This window comes from Amborella trichopoda, chromosome 11, assembly GCF_054954075.1.
Source record: "Amborella trichopoda isolate Santa Cruz 75 chromosome 11, AtrichopodaSantaCruz75HAP2 v2.0, whole genome shotgun sequence".
NCBI classification, from domain to species: domain Eukaryota; kingdom Viridiplantae; phylum Streptophyta; class Magnoliopsida; order Amborellales; family Amborellaceae; genus Amborella; species Amborella trichopoda.
The window spans coordinates 1588270-1612035 of NC_142346.1; the positions used below are offsets into that span (position 1 = coordinate 1588270).

Consider the following 23766-nt stretch of genomic DNA (forward strand, 5'->3'; position numbering starts at 1 on the left):
TTTCAAGATTTTCATAGATCTGTAGATCTACACTATTTTTGAAGCTTTACACTTTATAAATAAAGATGAAAATATATTTTAAGGCTATCACAAATATTTCCAGTATTGAAACCACATTTCTCGACACTATTTGAAAGTGGGCTCTAGTTTGATTATTTAGAGTCTAGGCTTTATAAAAACTGCAATTTTTATGTAATTCATTCTTCTTCTATTTTTTTTTAATATTTAATATTTTTCACTTTTTTTTTTTTGGTTTTTTTTTAGGCCAATTTGACCAAACTTACTTAGGAACTCAACTCAGGTGGATGCCCGATTCGACCCATCGATCAGCATTTTTACCACTGGCGTGAAGCCAGTCATCAAACTTACATACACTTTGTGGTTTTATACTCTGGTATATACCAATTCATCAGACTCACGATGCGCGGTCTCAATGTACCAACATGAAAGGATATCCCCAACATGAAAGTATACAGTTTTTATAAGTCCTTGGCCTTATAAAGAAAAAAAGAAAAGAAGTAAAGCTTCACCTCCAAACTTCATCTAAAAAACACTTTGTTCATGGAAAATCTGTATGATGGCTCTAAAATCAGTTTCCACCACCAAGTGTGAACTTTATAGCTCAATAAATGGAACCGATCTTGTTGATATGTGAACACTTGAAAATAGACGGTCTAGATAATGTGTTTTAATATATACTATTTTTCGGGTTTGAATTCCTAGTTTTTTTACAACCATAATAGTCAAGGTTGAGATGATTGATTTGAAGGTCTTTCAACACTATAACTGTAAATTTTTTGTGAGTTTTTTAGTTGACGCTATACTTATTTTTTGTGAGTTTTTGAGTTGAGGCTCTACTTATTTCGATGGATTGCAGCCCTGTTAAAAAATTTTCCAACATACAAAAAGGATACAACCATTATTAATTCCGGCTAAAAGATATATATACGGAAAAAGAATTAACGAAATATCCAACAAATTTGGCAACATTCATGATTGATATTTGATAAATGTGCTTCTTTTGAAGAAAAAGAAAGGAAATTTTTCCTAATATTCCATGTTATGAGATTTGTACAGTTTCTTCCTGGCCACCTGGGAGTATTGTTTTGACCAAAATGATTGAGATGTAATTTACTCAATCTAACGACCAACCTAAACAGAAAAATTTGGAACATATTCGTAAATTCCTGAAATAATATCTTCAAAATATTAAAAACCGATTGTAATATCTAGGTATTCAAGAACTCAAAATCCCTTTTCTAGAATTTTTAAGAAATTGATACTCTGCTGAGTTTGAAGTGATTCTCAAACTTGTGTATCAAACAAATCCTTCTTAGTGGAACTTTTGCTCGAGGGAGCAAGGATACAATGTACTCCCGCACAAGTTTAATCGCAGGCTATCCTTTTGTTTTGTTCTAACATTACACATGGATGTTATAAGATTTTACATTCTTTATCTATGGCCACCATTAGTCACCTAGAAAGTATTTTTAAGGCGGACTAAAATATATAATCACATCTCAAATCTCTGTGTAAAATGCTATTTTGAGGCCACTCCAATTCGATCATCTCCACCTCGAATGATCGCAGACCGGAAAAAGTAGATTTCGGGCCCTAAGAATAATCCATCTTGCAAGATTTTTCTCTGAACTATCTAATTCATGTATTCACATATACACTAGACAGATCTGCACCAAACTAGAACTTCAAATTCCATTATGAGGGGCATAAATGAATTTTTAGGTCGCACATTACTAAGGCAGATTTAGTTTTTCCGGTAACAAATCGGGAAATGGGTGCCGTGGTTGTCGTCTTACCAAATCCTCGCCCTTGTAATGACAATTCCTAGGTGGCCATTAATCTTAACATCTTGAAACCTGCTTGAGTCCCTCTTTGAGAAGTTTGTATGAAAAACACAGTCTTACCACAAACAGATTGTAACACCATTAAGCCAAAAGACTTGGTTAGCTTCTTGATTCCCTCTATTGCAGTCAATTATGAAAATCCAGAACCTACATGTACCTCTGTAAATGTCCTAGGATTGATGATAGGCTGTCCAATTTTTGAAGGGCCAAATCTCAGATCTAAGAGCCTTGGAACTAAAAATCTAGTTTTCCTTTTAGAGAAAATACTCATCCTATGATTTTAAAGAGGAACCCAAAATTTCTTTTTGAAAGTTCCCCCTAAATAGTTGTTATTTCCGAGAGAGTAAGTGTAAAGAGTGCTCTCGCAGAGTGGCATGCTCACTCACTCTATGACAAGCATGTCGCAGTTCCATGGTGGTAATGTGACACGCAGGTCTTCAATGTAGTAACGCTAGGGCATCGGAAAATGAAAGAAAAACATATGCTATAAAATACTTAATAGTTATTTTAAAATTTTAAATTTTGTTAGAAAAAGATAGCAAGGCATCTTAATATGCAGTTTGTATAGAGCCGAGGCTCTAACCAATCAAATTAGAGCCCACCTTCAAATAGCATCGAGAAATGTGATTTCAGTACCGGAAATCTTTGACTAGCCTTAAAATATATTATCTGTCTTTAATTATAAAATTTAAAACTTCATAAACAGGGTAGATAGAGCAGTCTATGAAAACTTGAATAACTTAAAAATTGACGGTCCAAAAATCAGTTATAAGATGCACTATTTCCAAAACTCGAAATCCACTTTTTTTCTAAAGTCCATGCAATTTGTTGTCGAGCTGATCATGAATGTATTTGGACATCACAACAACCACTTCTAGTGAAATTTTTGAGGTACACTTCTAGTGAAATTTTTGAAGTAGGCTCTAATTTGATTGTTTAGAGCCTAGGCTATATATGAACTTTTCCCTAATTGTTATATTCAGCAGACTTGCTTTCTCAGCAATATATTCTCCACCCTTTCAATACAATTAATCCATTACATTCAACAATTAGATTTCTCCACAAAGTTCAAATTTGGCATCCACCAATTACAAATTTATAATCAAGTTCTAAACAGACAAGAAACAAGTTAATAACCAAACAAGAGTTTTTCATGGAACTCAATCAAACCCCAAACACCAAAACAAGAGCCTGGAATCCCATACTTACCATTGGAAAATGTAAAGCTTTGATGCTTTAATGTATTCTGCTGATTAGGTCTTTGAAAGCCCTTTTCCATCTTGAAAATGAAGTATAGTTGATTGAGAAAACTCCCTTCAACTCTTATGCTTCTTCCTCAACCATAGTTTTGAACGTTTGAGAATAGATATAGGACTTCTCCCAAGAGGTTAACCATAACCATCATAAAATTCTAGGGTTTTTAATGTTCTATGGTCCACAAGAGGTGATCCCTTCAACTACTACTCCAAGGAGGAAGCTCTATCATTTGATATGTTATTCATGAGAGAGATGGGTCACCCATCTAAGTAGATTGGTTACCCTTTCATGTATCACTCTTAACAATAAATTCCAAAATCAACATCGTAAAAGACAAAGATATGGTTGATTCACTCACTTGATTAGAGAGAAAAAGAGAGAGAGAAATCACCATCTAAGAACCACTTTTTGCATAATCACCCATTCAAGTTCAATTAATGCCCTTAATAACACCCCAAAACTTTTCCATACTGCTCTTGCCCAAACACTCTTAACTGCTCTTGCCCAAACTCGCTTAATTTAGAGCTTCAATGAAATTCGGTGCAGTAGTTCAAATTTGCCAAAGCAATCGTAACTTCATAACTCCCACATAATCTTTAGTGTGGGTGAATTAGTGTATGTCTTGCCTAAGCATTGCTTAACTTGGGAGTTCTGAGGGGATCCGGTGCATTAGTGTTGACATTGATTGCACCTGTACTGTCTTAAATACTATTCCTTCATATGTTTCCTCATATTCATCGAGTAACCATCCCAACTGTTCCCTATAGCATTAGCATCGCACATTAAGAATTTGAGAGAATTATTAGTGCTATTACCCATCTCCTGATCAAGCCCAACTCCATTTGAATCTGAATTTGATGGCATCTCATCCATTGATTGCCTGAGAATTAGGGTTTCGCAAGCCTGATGGCTTCTCTCTCCATGGCTACTACTGCAATTGTGTAGCATCATGTTCTTGTACTTCTCTTCCTGCAATTCATAGGGTTCAGGCATATGAAGCTTTGGTTGATGGCCTCCTGTTATCCTTTGAAGGGCAGCCATTAGAGCCCGGTCCCGAGCTTCCATGCACTCTCTCTCTCTAGCTCTCATCTGGTACTCTCCCTCTAGCCTCTCTCTCTCCTGCCTCCTCCATTCTTCTTCTCTCCACATTCTCTCCCTTTCCTTCCTCTCAAGAGCCTGCACCACCTTCTCAACGCAAGCTTCCTGTCGCTCTGCAAGCTTTTTCATCTGCGCCTCAACGTAGGCCTTCATCTTCTTCCACTTTGAATCTTGCTTTCGCCGCATTTTCTCTCTCTTGTTCTTCATCTCACTACCACCACTGCTACTGCTTAACCCACCATCCATGTCCTTTCTCTCTCCTCCCTCCTCTTCTTCTCTTTCCTCCCAATTCCAGCTATCAGAAGAGCTTGGGCTCTCTCCATGATTCCTAGTACTTGCAGGCACAATTTTGGCCGGAATCTCTGGAATTTTTCCCGGAATTTCACCGCAAATAGCTTCTAGTTGAGTGAAGAACCGATAGTGTTTGCCGTCTTGTCTTCCTGCTTTGCCTTCCTTTGTTTTCTTGTAGTATTTGTAGAGATTCTCAAACTTCTCTCTACATTTTTTGCCTGTTCTTTGGTACCCGTGCTCTTCTGCCAAAACCCTGAAAAGGAAAATGGTGGGTTTTAAGGGTTGCATAGAGTTTGATGCAATGAAGAAGTCTTCAGACGATTCAGTTGTTTGGTTTTATTTGGAAGGATTTGTCCATGGCTTCTTCCCGGTTTTGCTGGATAATCATGAGTTTTAGCATTACCATAAGTCAAGAACTATCTTATGGGCTGATATGCCTCAAACCGGATCACCTGAACACGATCTCTCTCCCTAAATAACACACACAAACTCTCTTTCTCTCTCTAAAAAATACACACACAAAGGGGAAAGCGTGATTAGAAATGTGCCTTTACTCAGTTCTAATGAACCGCTATTCAACAATCTCTATCTCTCTCTTGGTCATTTTGTTTAGTATTCAGCTCTCTCTCTCTCTCAGTTACACTTGTTGGTGCTCTGTGTTATACAGTGATTTCTTCTCAACCAAAATGACAGACCCATTCTTTCTCTCTCACCTAAAATATAAAAGACCACCTCTCTCTCTCTCTCTCTCTCTCTACAAAGCACAGAACAGTGACATAATTTACTGCGTTCTATTAACATCAATGGTTTCCCTTCTCGACCAAATTGACAGATACCTATTATCTCTCACTCAACCGAAATGTCAGAAACCATCTCTCTCTCTCTTAATGTGAGGTCAGCTCTCCATCAAATGATCTTGCACAAGTACACTAATCACTGAAACAATCTCTCTTTCTCTCTCTCTCTTTCAATGTGAGGTCAGCTATCTGTCAAATGATCTTTGCACAAGTACACATTACTGAAACCAAAAGATCATTCAAAGTATTACCTACACACTTAACACTGTTCGCACTCAATTTGGTGGTCTTCCTCACCGAATTTGGGATCGAATTCATCAAACATTTATTTATTCTCTATGCAAAGATAAACGAAGAAAAAACAAAATCCAAAACCACTTGGAGCTAGAGCGAGAGACAGGAGTAGAAGAAGAAAAAGAAATGTGGTAAATGGGAGGGGGGGGCGGAGAGAGATGAAACAAAGATGCGAGATTATCAGCATTTTCAGAGAGATGAAACAAATATTTGAGAGAGAGTTTTGAAACAAAGATGTGGGTTAATCACTGTTTTTAGAGAGAGAAACAAAAATGTGGGTTCATCACTATCTTTAAATAGAGACGAAACTAAAATGTGGGTTTACAAAAATAAATGTTCATCAATATTTTTAGAGAGAGAAAGAAAACAAAAAAAGTGGGTTCATGGTCACTTACCTGGCTACCTCCTCCCAAAGTGATCCTTTGTGTGTTGCTTCTCTAAACTTAACATCCATCTGAGATCTCACCTCCAAAAGCCTCAGAGTCTCTTGTCTTGGCCACCTCCCACAACCAGCTCCACCTTCTTCTCCCTCCTCCCCGCCTCCCCCCATTATCATTCCACCACCAAAACCACCACCTCCTCCTCCATGATTCTTAGCAATGGAGCTTGGAGATGAGGGACCACACATAGAGGTTGGAGACTCTGAGAAAACATTAGTATTACTGGTGTTATTATTTGTATTACCTGTGATCATTTGCTGGGCTTTCAGGACCACAGATTGGTTGTGGACCTCACTGAGCTGATCACCTAATAACCCATAAAACTCAGAAGGGTTTATCAGTTTTTGGTGCTCCCTTTCATTGGAGAAACTTGATGAAAGAAAGGCTTGGTAGTGGAATGGGGGGTAACTGAGCAATTGAGGTGGGCTGATCTGGTCAGAATTTGATGGGAAATAGGGTTTTGAGGAGGGGAATTGTTGGCCAAAGTGTTCTCCCATTGCGATTTTTCCTTAGGGGTTTTGGGTTCTATGAGTGGGTTTGTTTGGTGGATCGATGGTGAGCATTTCTAGATCAGAGAGGGAGAGAGAGCTGAACACTAAACAAAATGACCAAGAAAGAGAGAGAGAGAGCTCCAAATGACCAGGAGAGAGAGAGAGAGAGGGAGAGCTGAACAATAAAAAAATGATAAAAAATTAGAGGGAGAGAGAGAGAGGATAAGCGTGCATATGAAATGAGAGCTCTTTCACAAACACTATTGGGATTAGAGAGAAAAAGAGGGGGCAATGCCAAGCATATATTTGATCAAATTAACTTCCTCTTTCAAAGGCACTGCATGAAGTGTAGAGAGAGAGGCAAAGGAAGAGAGGAAGAATGCGAAGCATATAACACAGATAGATGATCTACACCCACAATTTATAAGATCATCTCAAGACAGTAGCACACGCAGGAGAGACGGATAATGCATCAGTGCCTCTTAATCTCTCAGATTAAGCCAAATTTTCCACTTGGAAGAAAGATCGATACAGAGAGAGATCGGAATGTGCGAAAATAGGGAGATATAGAGAAGAGAGAGAAAGGGAGGGAGAGAGAGAAAGAGAAAGAAAAAGAGATGAACAACAAAAAGATAAAGACAGGAAGGAACACAAAACAAAAATAAGGGGTTTGGAGGGCAGAAGAGTACGCCTACACTGGGCCTGCTGTATCCCTTCATTGATACCGACACGTGTCAGTAGTGGGCAGCGGGCCTGATACTGAGGCCTACTCCGAATCGGACGCGTGTACAGTGCGGCGGATCATCCTCCTTTTGACCGTTACAGAGCGAGAGCCAATCAGGACTCGGTATGATGACGAGGCGACGATGACTTGGCACCACGATCATGGCTTAAATGATTAGAACGCGATTCAAGGAGAGAGAAAAGGGCGAGGGATGAAAGAGAGAGTGAGTGAGAAAATGAAGAAAAAGAGAGAAATTCGTGAAGGTGAAGAGAGAGAAAAGAGAGAGGAAAATAGAAACAAAAGAGAGAAGAGGAAAGAGACATGCGAGACTTTGAGGGTTGGAGAGAGAAAAAGCTTAGGAGCAGTTTACAAGTGGGAGTGATTCAGGAGAGAAGTGAAGCGAGAGAGGACTTAAAAGGGCCAACTGCTTTCTACTCCCCCCAATTACTCGGGCTCGGGCCTTCCTGAGCTCGACTTGTTTTGACTTAGAGGTTCATCGCCCAACTTGAAGATTTTAAAAAAATAAAATGTTCATATAACCTTGCAACTTTAAAATGTAGAATTACGTATGCACTTGAAAAATCCATCTAAGAATGTTGTTTTGTTTTAATGTTGAAAAACCTTCTAATTGATCATTTGAACATCGAGACGTGCGAATATGAAAAAAAAAAAAGATTTTGAATCTAAAAAATAGTACATCTTGCAACTTATTATCTAGACTGTCCATTTTCAAGATTTTCATATATATATGGATCTACTTGATTTTAATCATTTTTTAAGTTTAGACTTTTGTAATTAGATGTGAAATTAGATTTCCTGATGATCCTAAGAATTTTTTATACCAAAATTACATGTTATGATAGACTTTGGAGGTTTGCCTTAATTGGATTGTTTAAGGTTGCAACTTAAAAAAAACTACATCCTTTTAAAAAAAGATTAAAAGAATATAAATATTTTTTTAAAATAATAAATATATTTGTATCATGTTTGTTTATATGTTTTCTATCATTTTGACAAAGATTGAAAAATATTTTAGCCATGAATATTTATTTTTATATTTTTCCATTATTTTTAAAAAAATTCAAAAATACCCCCAATCATAAACTCATTTTTAGAAAGTTATATGTTCTTTTTTTTTTTAACCATAATTAATTTTGTTTTGTTAAATTTATTTTGAATATATATATTTTTTTAATAATTTTGATGTGTTTTAATACTTTATCCTACTTGGGCCGACTTACTCAAATTCAGCCCAGCACTCGGCTGGGGCATGGGCCGCATGGTCGGCCCGAGTCGACTTTTCGAAAGAGAGAGGAGAGAACTGAAGAGAGATGAGAGATAAAGAAAGGAGAGAGAGGAGAGAAAAGGGGGGAGATTTTCGAGAGGAGAGAAAAGGGGAGAGAGATTTGAGAGGAGAAAAAGAGAAGAGAGAAGAAAGTAAGGAGAGAGAGTACAAAGGCAGGAGAGAGAAAAGTCCAAGAGATTTAGGAGAGAGAGGGAGGGACCCGCATAGCTGGCATCCATGTAAGCCAATCGAAATTGACCGATACACGGCTTTTTTATGCATTTTGTGTAAAGTTTTTTATTGTTTTGTGTAAAGTTGTTATTCCCGTGAATTCCTCTATCCTGCTTTTAAAATTTAATTTACGGATATTATCCATTAACATGGTTGATTTGCATCATATACAATTGCATAAAATTTTCACTAATGGCACTAGAATTTAATTATTACTTTAAAAAATTTCCCTTTTCGGTAAGTATACATAATTTGATAACAAACCTTTTTAAATTATATTAATATTTGGATTTACTTTACCCTTTCAATCCCAAGGTTTCCTGTTTTATTTTTTTCCATCATTTAGAAATAATAAATGCTGATTTTGACAAGACAGTTTTTAAAGAAATGTATGCAAAGAGACCATTTACTTTTAGTACAATGTCACAAATCATTTTTGTATTTTAAATTTCAAATCTAGTGGTTGTGAGTGTTTTATTGACTTGAATTAAAGTTAAAAAAAAAGACAATTTTGAGCTTCATGACACACCCCAAGCTAATTTGATATCCAATGGCTATGAGTAATTATGACTTCTTTATAAAAAAAACAACTGGTCTCATTGTATATGATCCCAAATTGAATGCTTTTAAATCCATTGTAGTTAGTTGGTTAGTTTATATCGACCAAAGAGATTAAACCATCTTCGTTTAGTAATATTACTTATTTACATGAAATTCTACAACTCCAACTATGATATCCTAATTTTTTTTTTATTCTCTAAAATCTAAACCCAATCACAATATGTAGTTTCAATGTCAGAAATTCCTGCAATGGCCTGAAATTTTATTTACATCGGCTCGAGCAAATCAGTGAATCCTTGAAATTATGGAAAATAGACGGTGTAAATAATATGTTAACAAGATACACTATTTTAAGGATTTGAAATCCTTTTCTCCATACTTAAACTTTACTATACCTAAACTTTACTAGGTTCAAATAGTCAATTGAAGGGCTTTCTAATGTCTTGAGATGACTTTTCTTGGTAGGTTTTTGAGGTACATCTTATTTTTATAATATCAATTAATAAATTTTTATAACATCTTATTTTTTATAAGGAAAACGTTAACAAACACTTGGCAGTTATAATGAATAATAATATAGGTGGAATCCCAGCCCCATCAGATCTTCATCGGGTGGGTCAAAATATATATTACTGTCTGAATTTTAATCTTTTTTTTAGAAATCGGTCCGTAATGAAATTTTGGGCATGTGTACTAAATACCCGAGTGCACAAGAAAAAATATAGAACTAATATTTTTTAAAATATAAAACGATCAAAATATCCTTGAAAAATGATGGGGGTAATTCGATCATTTTAAAATTCTTGAAAGTATTTTTTTAAATATTTTTATATGGCGCACAATAGTGTTAATAATATACACCCAAAATTTCATCTTGATATGATTTATAAGAAAATATTAAAATTCAAATAGTGATATATATTTTAAACAACCTGATAAAAATATGACGGCGGAGATTCCACTTACATTACTATTCATTATAGCTGTCAGTGTTTTTGTAGCTTTACTCCCATTCTAAATAAGTTCTTTGTTCTTTTATTATTATTATTATTAATTTTTTTAATGACCTTTTCTTGGCTAATTTCCCTCTTAATGCAAATAAAATTGGGTGCGGTTTGTATGGAGCTGAGGCTCTAAATAATCAAAGTAAGGGACACCTTCAATTAGTGTCGAGAAATATGGTTTCATAATTGGAAATTTTTTTGATAGCATTAAAATATATTTTCATACTTAATTATAAATTTAAGGCTACAAAAATATTGTAGATCGAGCAGATCTATAAAAACTTGAAAATCTTAAAAATTGACGGTCCAAAAATATGTTACAAGATGCACTATTTTCAAAACTTGAAATCCATTTTTTTCTCATGTCCATACATCTTGATGTCGAGATGATCAATTTGAGGATATTTAGGCATCAAACAACCTCTTCTAGTAAAATTTTTGAGGTGGGATCTAATTTGATTGTTTAGAGCCTCAACTCTATATAAACTTTTCCCAATAAATTTTTTTTTTCATTTTATGGTTCTCTTTTCTTATTTCCCTCGTGTTTGTTTACTTATTGTCTATTTGTTGCTTTTCAGTTTCAAAAAATAAGAAAAGTATTTCCAACAAACTTCGGGTCATTTTCCCTTTTTATTATAAAAATAAAATCTTGCCCCAAATCGTCTCGTGTTGCTTTGATAGCTGGCAGGTTCATTGTGTCTGGACAACTGAACGTTGCCACGTGTAGTGGTATACGTCAGAGGTCGATTTGCTGACGTAGGTTATTGCCGACAAATACTGTAGCAGAGTTTGTCGCTGTGTGTAATAAACGCCTCGTAGGATGGTCTATACATTATCCTCAACAAATTTGATAATGCCATGCTCATTATATCTCCATTTTTCTCCAAGTAAAAATTAAAGAATTGTAATCTATAAAAGAATATATCTCATCTACAAAAATCTCCAAGACTAGTGACCATACCGGTTTCTATATTCTTAGAAGTTATTACCTTCGGTACAAGAATCTCAAAATTCCTTATAGCCATATGATGTGTAATCTGATCGCTTGGATGTATCACAAAATTTGATAATTTTTTTTTAAACTTTGAGTTTGGTCAATTAAATAAATGCAGTCACTGAATTTTACATATAATATTCAAGATTAATTGTGACCGCCTTGTATCAAAAGTAAATGATCATATTATATACTTTGCCTAAAATTAATTAGTTAAACTGTAACAGAAACATAGCTAGATGTTCTATTGAACTTTGCTAAGTTTGGTAGGAACCAACACTATCCTAATTGTATGGAACTTATTGTTTGGATAGTGATGAGTTTTATGACCACAAAATTTATGTTCTTATTTGGCCTTGATAGCGATTTCTATATCCATGGGTAATAGGAAAGGTATGGCTTCATTTTCAATACTATAAAAGGTCCATAGTAGTGGGGATCATTACCCTAGGATTAACGGTTTGATGATGATGGAGAATTCCTAGGAGCAGTGAGAACATTGGCTTCATCACCCTCTACAAATGGATTGGATAGTGATGACCTTCATGACTATGGATGTTCCACCTCATTAAAGTCCTCTACGAATGAGCGAGGAAATCCACACTGACCTCATGCATCTTTTTCTTTCTTTTGCTATATATTTTATTTTTTTTTAAAGAGAAACTCTATGGGTGCTTTGTATAATTAATATGAGAGATACAATCACTTGTGGTTTGTTTTTGGTAATTTAGTGGGGACGATAGGCCTCTACCATTTTTTTTTTTTAATTAGTTAGTAGTTTTTTAAGGTGTCAGTGAGAATAGAAGCCACAATGTACAACTGAGGTACGAGATGTGCTACCACCACGACCTCCGCCACTTGCCCAACTATTTAGTGGTGGCCAATGTGCATATATATTAGTATCAAAATGTGTAAAATTGTAGTCTTATTTTTTTAAAAATGATTTAGATTTGATATAAAAATCTATAATCATCCTTAATTGTTAAATATGAAAATGATGGATTGACAATGTACTTTCAACTACTCAAAAAAAAAATAAAAAAAAAAAGAAAGAAAAGAAGGAGGGGGAGGGAGAGAAGGACACATTGCCTAATCTATGCATCAAATGAAACGGCACAATCCCAAATGCTAATTTTCACTTTATATGTGTCATCTATCAAACTAGCCTATACGTGATGCAAATAAATATCCTTCAACTTTGACTGTAATTTAGATGATGAATTTTGAGGGTGGCAGTGTCATTGTAAGAAAGTTGAGGGCTCGAAATTGTACACGTGAAAGCATAAAACAGGCCTCATCAGATAGGCATAATTGGAGTAGAGAGTGGTCGGGCCCTTTGGCCCTTAATTTTCGTTTGAAGGTATCATCACGGCTACGTAGTCTTCAGGCATGCACATGCACACCTCGAGTATACTCACGTCCTATTTTCTCCCTTTCTCTCAAACGTCCCCATCAATCTACAAATGACATGATCAGGATCCTAGGAAACCGAGCCCGTGCCAGCCCGGACTCGGATTGGGGCTCGAGTTAGATTACGACTTAGCTGATTTCTACTGATTTCCAATAAAAATTTGAAATGTTAGATCGGGTCAGGCCCACTTGATTTTAGTATTAGTCGTCTAAGATCCAACACCTAGCTGGCATCCAATTTTCATTTTTGGTTGTTGAAAAGTTAATGAGCTTTTCATTTTATTGACGAGGAATGAAAAGTACGACGAGGGAAAGGAAAAAAAAAAAAAGAACAAAAATTGAGACGTAAGAAGAAAAGAAGAAAAATACAAGGGAGGCGAACGAGGACAGTAGGCCAGCAACGATCACATCACTTGCATTGTACTTTGTGTGGCCCGAGAATCTGGTGGTCCATTTCTCTCGTGATTGACATGGTTGAAAATGATTTCTCAACCCTAAATTTTCATTTGCTAGTTACCAAACCCCAGCACTCAACCATGTCTATGAGACAGTGGAGAGTCTAAGCCAAAGCAATTTTTACGTGCTTCTAGTTGTGAATGGGGTATAAAACCAATGGGATGTTTTGATGGGTCACTAACAGGGTATTTTGGACATTATAGTCCTAAGATGTTTCTCAGTGAAATGGATAGTATAACAATAAATTCTTTTCCTTTTAATTAGAAGAGTCAGATAAAAAATTTCATTGTGTTTTGGCAAAAAAAATTTGTGTATTGTCACATATACCTTAACCTACCCAAAAGGGGAAGAAAAGAAAAAGCCCCCCTTGCCAAAATATGAAAAGTACAAAATGAGAGACTTATTTCTAGAGATAGATTAGAGAGAGAGAGAGAGTTTCGAGGGCAAAGATAATTGGTGGCCTTACCTATAATTAAGGGTGGGATAAACTTTTCTTAATGCTCATTGCAAGTATCTTATTGCTTAAAAATGCATCAAGGGAAGTCTAAGTTTAAATGATTATTTTTGCGAAAATCATGCGAAGAGGAAGGTTGATAAGTTTACTTTTGTCATATGTGGGCTTGGTCTGAGTTGTCACGCTATATATAAAGCTCAATCATGAAATAAAAGAAAACTCGTTAGCTTTTTGAAAATGATAATGGATTTGCTAGAAAAATCCTTAAAGTGAGACTTACTATAAAAAATGTAGTAGTTTTAAGGTCATGTTTGGTAACTATGTCCTCCTGTTTGGGAAAATGCTTGGATATTCGGAGTCCCGCATTTCCACACTTCCCTCCCAATTTCGTGGAAAACCGTCATGCCGATTTACCACGAAAATGGGGGAAATGCGAAACCCCCTTCCTCCCCCTTTTATTTGTCTAACTCTCTCACCCCTATTAATCTCTCTTTGCCTAAGCTTTAGCCTAAGATTTTTTAGTTTTCACAGACATGTTATCGAATAACGGTTCTTGGCTTCCAGCCACGAGTTTTCTACTTCTACCCTTCTCCTAGGCTTCTGTTTTCTCATAAATTCTCTTAGAAAATTGATTTCTTAGTTACCAAACAGCGCCTAAAGGGTAGAATGCGCAAACAGTAAGAACACACTATAGACTTACTCCCTCGGGTAAATGTTCAAAAAAAAAAAAAAAAAATTAATCCCTCATGTATCATGTAAAAGACCTATTCATATCTAATTGTGAAATTTAAAGGGGTTTACAAGACCTCATGCAATTTTCTTTTCCAAAATATGGGCTCGTAAATACTTTCAAAATGTGGGCTCATAAGGATTCTTTTGATACTTTTAATCCAAATCTAGGTGGACTAGATGTATTTAATTTTTGACTTAATTTAATTTCTTAAATTATGTCTATTTTTCTTTTGAGATCAAATATAAGAATTTCGGCTCCCAACCAAATGAAAGCCAATATCTCTAATGTGAAATATTGCGTGGTCATTTTAGGTGAGCAATTTGCAATGTTCATTAATAAAAATTTAAAATCGTTTTCAATAAAATTTCACATTTAGAAGACTTTTGTTGACGTGAACTTTATGAGCAAATATAATAAAAGGAATAAAATTCTTTATATCTGAAAATGAATAATATTAAAGAAACTCGAAGATGAATTAAAACTTTAAGGCTTTCTTTGGAGGGGGATAGTTTAAGGGAGATATGAATTACGTTCATGTTCCTCCCAAAAATATTATTATTAATTTTTTTTTTAATTTTTTGTTTTTTTATGTTTCCAAGCCTTTTTTTTTTTTTACTTAAAAGACCGAAGGAAGGAGACAATTATCAAGCCATTTAATTAAAAAAATATTTTAAATTTTTAAAGTCTGAAATCATAAAAGCTAAAAAAAATAAAATAATAATAATAATAGTTACAGGCATTCATTATTCAAAATTCTGTACGTTGAATTCGGACCATTAAATGTCAAAAGTCATAGGAAAACAACTATCAAAATTCTGCAACTTGAATTCGTACTATTAAAGGTCAAAAGTCATAGTAAAACCACTATTCAGACCTTGGAAAGATAAGTGCAAAAAAAAGTTGTACGAATGTAAATTAGAAACTTAAAAGACGTTGTCGCTTTAGACCTCGGAAAGAAAGGGCAAAAAAAAAAAAAAAAGGCGTACGAATGTAAACTAGAAAATTAAAAGACGTTGTTATAAGGGGAGCGGTCTCTTGTGATTGTCTATATATAATGCAATCACATTTCTAAAAAACTTGTTTGTAGAATTTGTATGACTCTAGATTTTGTATAGACCTTTAGAAACTCCAAATCATGTTTTTTTTTTTTAACATTGTATGGCAAAGCCATCTATAAAATTAGGAAAAGAAAAAGTTCCTTCTAGTCTAGATCTAAGAGTCTCACTAAATTGATGCATCTGTCTCAAGTGGGTTAAAAAACACAATTTTTATAGTGCATTTTCAAATTTTTTTTTCTGTGATTTAAGTGAGGATATGTTTAAAAATTAAGGGTTAAACAAATGTCCTTAGAGTGATATTTGAAGATTATTTTATTATATTACCATAAAACCATTGCATAAAATTATTTTCCTTTTCGTAAGAATGGACGTTAGTGCATTTTGCATTATCGCTCTAATGTAAAAGGGACAAAGGATCCTCTAAAATGGATACTTGATCGCCAATATGCAATTGAAGAAATATTGTTGTTTGCATAAGGCGGCAAGCATACTTCTAAGTTGCGACACTCTACATAATTTTTATATATCTTTTACGATAGTGTCAAATCAATCCCATTTAACTATGTTATTGAAGATGTTGTTTCAATGCTGGAAATTTTGGTGATGCCTTAAAAATTTATTTTCACATCTAATTGTAAAATTTAAAGCTTTTAAAATAGTATAAATCAAGTAGATCTATAATTGAAAAACTTGAAAATTGGTGGTCCAAAAATGTATTGGGAGGTACACTATATATATATATATATATATATATATATATATATATATATATATATATATATATATATAATAATTCTAAAATTAAAAAAAAAAAGAGAGAAAAGAAACTTTTATAAGTGATGGTCCATATAAGTATGATGGTTCTTAAGGACCATCATCACTTTTGTTAACCTTTTACCTTCCCTTTATCACGTCCCTTGCGTGGGACTTAAAACTTTTACGTTTAATATAAACGTTACACCTCGTGTGGAAGGTATAACTTAATAAAATATTATTATAAGGTGTCATAAGAATTTAAATAGAAGAAGTGAAGACTCCCACCTTAGAAAATTTTGAGATTCTCTCTAGTCGAAATACAGTGAACTCCTCTCTCGAGCCGAATTTTTATCGGAAGCTCCATTTCAAATATTTGTATTTAAGTGACATCATCTTTCTGAAAAATAGTCTGTTTTTAATAAATAGTGATATTTCCGTCCAGGATCTTTATTTTATAAGCTTTGTGTGTAATTGATTTCATTTTCTTGAAAAATAATCCGTTCTTTTTAGAAATGAAATGAAATAATTACTTCTGCTTATTGTCATGAATTTTAGGCACGATAAATTTTACGCGCACGCGACCTCATTATTTTAAAAAAGAATCTTTTAATAAAACTGTGATATTTTATCTTTGTTAGAAAATTTTAGATACTGTAAAATTATTAGAAATAAATGTGATATTTTCGCTGTTAGTAAAATTGTGAGATTTCTTTCTACTATTTTTGAATATTTATACATCATAAATTTCATGTGCAAATGACTGCCTTATTATTTGAAAACTGATATTTTTGCAATTGATTATAGCATTGTATGTGAAATATTTATTTACGAATTGACATCCCATAAATTGTGATGATTCTATATTCTTGAATTTCTATAAGAGTTTTTCTATACATATTAGATTGATAATTATGCTAGAATGTCTTTACGAATTGCTACCTTTCTAAATTTGAGCCCAAAATATTTGATTGGTTATTTTTGAAATGTTATTGAAAGTGACTGTTATTAATGGTTTCAGTGAAATTCATACTAATGATTTCAGTGATATGTTGAGTACATGATATTGCTGCTTTCGAATGTTTAAAGAGATTTAGAAATATTTTAACTATGAAAGTGGACTCATTCGATTCGCCGGTAAGGTATAAGTGGACCTATCCGGGACGCCGGTAGGGATTAAGTGGACTCATTCGGTACGCCGGTGAGGTATAAGTGGACCTGCAGGGATTAAGTGGACCTATTTGGGATGCCGATAGGGATTAAGTGGACCCATCAGGACGCTGATGGGGTATATAGGTGACCTACTTGGGACGCTAGTAGGGTAATTTTGTGGAATCTTTTGAATTATGCACTGCCGTTAAAATGTTATACGCATTTCAATTATTCGAATTATACTTAATTATACATTTATTGAAAGTGAAACTGTTGATGCATTTCTGTTAATAGATCTCTTTTTGAAAATATTGATATCTTTCATCGATGATTATTTTTAGAATTATGATGATCACTTACTGAGTAGCCAAACTCATCAAACTATAGTAAACATTTTTCAGGATAACTGCAGTTTCATTTGAGTGCTCGTCAGGATCAACTTTGGGAAGATATTATAGTTGTGCTTAAGCTTTTTTTTGTTACTTTGTAAGAATTCACCATTGTAAATTTGTCCTATCAAGAGATGTATACATGTTTTGACTGTCACATCTCAAGAATAACAGTATTGTAAATTCTTGGGGCATGACAATATAGCATAATCTAATAAAAATATTAAAAATATAATTTAAAAAATATAAATTGACCAAAATACCTCCAAAACATTTTGAGGGTATTTTGGTTAATTTATATTTTGTGAATTATTTTGTTTATATTTTTATTAGGTGCGTCTTGATGAGTAGAATGTGCACCTAAATTTTAAAGTGATTTGGATTTATATAAAAAAATAAAAATTTAAATACGAAATAAGGTTGTGACCGTCAGATTGGCTTAACTTTAATCTGGGCTATTGGCTGCATTGTAGTAATTTCATGCAACGGTTGTATAGTAATATAATGCAACAATCTTTAAAAACCATGTTAAGGCCATTTATTTGATCCAAATTTTAAAGCATATATTATTTTCATTCTAATAAATAATTACAAAAAAAAAAGAAAAAATTTGAAAACACAACTTAGAAAGTATTTTTTTAACCCAATTAACTTAGGCTGTCCGCTTGGATCTAGGCTTTAGAAGTAGTTTTTTTTTTCCAAATTTTTTAGATGGCTTTATTATCATTTCATGAACAATGTTAAAAAAGGAAAAAAGTGATTTTGAGTTTGTAAAAGCTAAGATATTGAAATTCACAAAATGAATGATCTAGATTTGTTGTTGGCGGTGACTCATTTTGACCATATCTAGAGGTTAAATTGAAATTTTGTTTTTGAAATTGATTCTTATAACGAAGAATGTATGTGTGCAAAATTTTGAGTCATACAAATACCAAAAACATGATTTTCTATAAGTGTGCTTGCATTATACTATGATACAACCACTGCATGAAATTATTACCTATATATCATGTTATATAATTTTGATTTGACACCTAGATATGGTAAAAAAAACCAACAACGCTAGATAATCACTCAAAAATCTTGGGTAAAAAAAACCAATAACGCTAAATGGAAGTTGTTTAAATACTATGGGATTTTTTTTTTGGTCTATTTTAAAGTGGGAGAAATTTTCACGGGATCTCTCTCTTGCGGCCACCCTTTCTCCAGAACCCCTCTCTCTCTCTCTCTCACAAAATTCCTCTCCCTCAAGATCCCCTCTCTCACTCCTACTGCCCCCGCTTCTCTATCAAGAACCCCTTCTCTCTCATTACTCTCTCTCCAAAACCCTAATCTGTAGGATAATTTTTCGTCACTTTAGTTTAAAAAACAATACTCTAAATCATAACAGGGCTTCTTCGGCCAAGGGTCTTGAAGCTAAGTCTTTTTTCTTCAGTTGCCTCTCTCTAAAAAAACCTAGCTGAATCAATAAAAATCTTCTCATTCATCAAAAGCTTTCCATGGGCCAAAAAACAGCGTGTGATGCTCCTCTCTCTGCAAATGGAAGTAACAGCAATGCGCTCATATATAAAGACAAAGGGTTAGACATTAATTCTGGCACAGAGCTTGTTCAATGGTGAGAGAGAGAGAGAGAAGTAAGAATCCTAGAGAGGAACATCACAAAGGTGCGTCTTGCAAAGTGGGAGGATGGTTTTTATAGAGAAGCTACTATTATGGAGATTTTTTGTCGTCTCCCTTTTTATTAGGAGAAAGTCTAGCTTGCTGTCAACATTTCTTTTCCTTGGCAATAGTTTAGCTTTGGAATGTTAATGGAAGATTGGTAAGGGTATATTGGTTTGGGAGAGCTGAGTAACAGTAGAGAGGGAGAGAGTTCTTAGAAAACCGTATAGAGAGAGACGAGAGAAATTTAATATGATATAAATAAGAGAGAGAGATATTTTAGGTAAGAGGGAGAGAGAGTTTGTTGGAAAGAAAATAAGATTTTAGGAAAGAAAGTGAGAGAGAAATAGAGAAATCAAAGTGGGAGGGTGAGAGAAATATACTAAAGTTAAGGGTGAGAGATTTTAGGAAGGAGAGTGGAGAGAGATTTTAAGAAAGAGGGTGAGAGATTTTAGGAAAGAGAGTGAAGAAAGATTTTAAGAAAGAGGGTGAGAGAGAAATATATTAAAACTAATTTTGATCCATAGATATGGAGAGTGTGAGAGAGAGGAGAGAGTATATGTTTTGGAAAGTGAGAGAGAGAGAGAGAGGTCATTGGAAATGAAAGGAAGAGTGTAGGAGTGAGGAGAGAGAGTATATTGGAAAGGGAAAGACAAAGAGAGAAAGAGGCCATTAGGGAGAGGGTGGGAGTGAGATTTTAGAAAAGAAGGTGAGAGAAATAGAGAATGAAATAGGGTAAGAGAGAAATATACTAAATCTAAAGGCAATAGACTTTAGGCAAGAGAGATTTAATGTGAGAAATTAAATTGGGGGGGGGGGGGGGGGGGGGGGAGAGAAAGGAGTAGAGAGGAGTTGGGTGCATGGGGAGAGAGGAGATAGATAAAGAAATAAAAGACATGCGATTGTTTTCTATAGTTAGTTTGAAATAAGACGGGAGAGAGAGACGTTATCTTCTATAATTAATGCTAATGAAGGAGAGTTTAACATTCATGGAAAGAGAGAGAGGTGAGGGGTAGAGAGGAGTTACTTGAATGGGGAGAGGAAAGGAGAGAATGGGATGTGAGAGAAAATGGATGGACATGAGATGACACGTATGGGCATGATAATTAATGTGATAGTTTAACATTTGGGGTGAGAGAGAGAAAACCGTGAAGGGTAGAGATGAATCATGCGAATGGAGAGAAGAAGGGAGAGAATGGGATGAGAAACAAAAGGGATGGACATGAAAGGACATACATGGCATGAAAGAAATGTGGGGAGAGAGAAAAGAGAGGGTTATTAATATGGTGTGATATGTGGCGTAAAAATAAGACTGGGTGTTGCTGTCACTTAATAAATAATAGATATATACAATGAAAGAACCGCCACAAGATATATGTGGAGCACACTTATTTTTTAAAAGAGTTCATCTTTCTCTAAATTTTCTATAGAAAGTATCATCACATATTTTGAGTCATATAGTTAACTCTCTAACCCTTTAAAAATCAAGTTGAGCAACCCTTTTAGCCCTACGGTTTCTCTCTAAGCGTTTTAACTCTAAAACAAAAGAAGTATATTATTGGGCTTGAATAATTTTTAGTATTGACATTGAAGCATTGCAACAGGTTTTTTCTAACTTTGATTGAATTTAGTGTTTTTTTTATTAAATGATGATGAACTTTAATAGCATAAATTTCAACAGTTTTTCTATTTCATTGTAAGCAAAGATACTTTTTGGTTGTTATTTCTGACTCTTGTGAGTTAAAGTTCCATTTGTGTAGGCTTTCACTTTGTTATATTGGAACAAGTTAATTCCCTCTTATCTTCAATAATTACTCTATTTCATTGCAGGCAAAGAACCCTTTTGGTTGCTCTCTCTAGCTCATGTGATTTAATTTTAGGAAATCAGTGTGATCGTGATACCGGCTAATTTTGACGAAAGGATAGGTACTGAGTTTTTTTTGTTTTTCTTTTCTTGTTTTTTGTTTTTTTATGTCATTTTCTATTTAACCTAATAGCACTTTTATTTATTGAATTAATAATTTTTTATATGATTTATGGCATTGACCTTTTATTTGGAAAAAAAGGGCTCACTATATATATATATATATATTTTTTTTTTGTATAGCATGAATAATTTGGTAAATGTGACTAATAATCGACAGAGAAATCAATTTTTATCTTTTACATGTTGACATTTTAGCAATTTTAAACCCTTATATACTAGGGTATTAGATTTAGAACAAAAATTTAGGATTTTGCTTTGAGTTATTATAGAAAAATTGAAAGTTTTGTTTTGATTTATTATGATATTTTTATTATTTGCTAATGTGATTTGTAGGGGAAACATCGTGTATATTGCTATATTTGTTTGATGTCCATTTTTGAAAATTCACATGTAATCTCTCTTCTCGCCTTCGAGTAATCATTAAACTTTCTCACCCACCTATATCTATGTCGCTCTCTCTCTCTCTCCCTCTCTCTCTCTCTCTTTCAAAATATCTTATACCTTTATAATTTAAAATATCCCTTTCTCTTTGAATATATATATATATATATATATATATATATATATATATATATATATACAATGTTTTTATGATTTACTTTCACCAGGATTTGTCAATTCAGACCAAGAAAATATGTTAATCATAACGATATTGACACTGGCAAATTTTGAAGAGCGTCAAAAGGATAGGTACTAAGTTTTATTTTGTCATTTGACATTTGAGCTAATAATACTTTTATGTGAATTAATAAATTTTTTATGTGATTCAATATGAAGAATTATATTGTTGGGCCATAATATTTGTGACAATGATATTTTATTAGAAAAAATGGGCTTATTATATATATATATATATATTTTTTTTGGATAGCATGAATATTGGGTAAATGTGGGTAATAATCGACAAAGAAGTCAATTTTTATTTTTGCATGAGATATTTTTAGCAATTTTAGATCCCTATATACTAGGGTATTAGATTTATAATAAAATGTCAGGATTTTGCTTTGAATTATAAGAGTAAAAAATTGAATGTTTTGGTTTATTTTATTATGATATTTTTATTATTTGCTAATATGATTTGCAGGGGTCCCATTTTTGTAAATTGACATGTTAGTATTAATATCTTTTTATTTTATTTAATTCCACCCATCAAATTATGAATTTGATAGTTGGGGTTAGCTATGCTCTATTATGGGTATAGTTATATAATGATAATTACATAAATTAATTGGGTAGTATCACTAATCAATAGTAATAAATTATATAATTTATTATCAAATAATTTCATAATATTATCTGTCAATTATTAATATTCGAATTAATGATTACTTGTTTTATTTTGATTGTATAGTGATAAATATATAAAAGGTTTTGTTTAGAGTTAACAACCCCTAAAAATACAGAGGCTAAAGTTAGAAGCGGTTGTGATGGTGTATATATAAAAAAGATCATTATTTTTTGTTTATTTTTTTTAACAGGTAACTTAACGATTAAGCAACAACAAATTTAAATTTTTTTACAAAAGTACAATGGCAATTTGGAAGTTAGTGTCTTAGAATTTTATTTGTAAAGTGCCTTTGTCTTTTAATAAAAATTTTAACTTTATCTTTTATAGAGATGACAAAAGTACCCATTGTATTGTAATAATATTTATAAACTTGCTCTTATTTAATGATGAAGATATTTCAAAAATTAACTTTTTTTAAAAACGGACTACAAAATTTATAAATGTATCATTCACAACTTTCTCTATCAACTTTGTAATTTGAAAGGTTATGATTATCCCATATATAAATTTTGTGATAACTAATGAAACTTTTATATTTTTGTATTTCATATCAATTAATAGTATTTATTAAAAATAGTTAATATGAATATAATTAATCATTCTTATTCAATTAAAAACAACTTAATTAATCGAATGATGGCTTTTTGAAAATGTTATTTCAAAATAAAAATTTATTCAATTATAACCAAATCAGATGACGTGCAACGTACATGCATAAAACTAATAATGATAATACAATGGTGTAATATGCACTTTCCTATTATATTACATGCAATATATGCTTTTCTATCTTGTTACATTCTCCTCTCAAAAAAAAAAAGCAATGCACTTTTCTATCTTGTTTGAATTTTGTTCTTTTACTTTATTCGATATAGTGTATTTTAGTTTGTCAAGCCCATGCTTGTAGGCCCTATGGGGTGAATTGCATCTATGTTTTTGTTGATGTGGTGTGTGCTTTTATGCTTCTCAAACTCATTGTATTAAGGCTTATATTACTATACATAACAGCTTTTTTGAAACCTCAAAAAATAATCCGCTAAATCTGGTTTTCAAAAATGATATTTTTTAGTCAAGAGTTAAATATATAAAAATGGA

At 33.3% G+C, this 23766-nt stretch overlaps 1 protein-coding gene across 1 annotated transcript; it reads right to left on the minus strand.

Moving 5' to 3' along the window:
* Positions 1–2882: 2882 nt before the first annotated feature.
* Positions 2883–7212, minus strand: LOC18441398 (uncharacterized). The gene is made up of 2 exons (XM_020671614.2): positions 5998–7212; positions 2883–4764 (listed from the first exon to the last, which is right to left on the minus strand). Exons 1-2 carry the CDS (start codon positions 6537–6539, stop codon positions 3831–3833), a joined length of 1476 nt encoding a protein of 491 aa, XP_020527273.1. The 5' UTR covers positions 6540–7212; the 3' UTR covers positions 2883–3830.
* Between the last annotated feature and the right edge of the window lie 16554 nt (positions 7213–23766).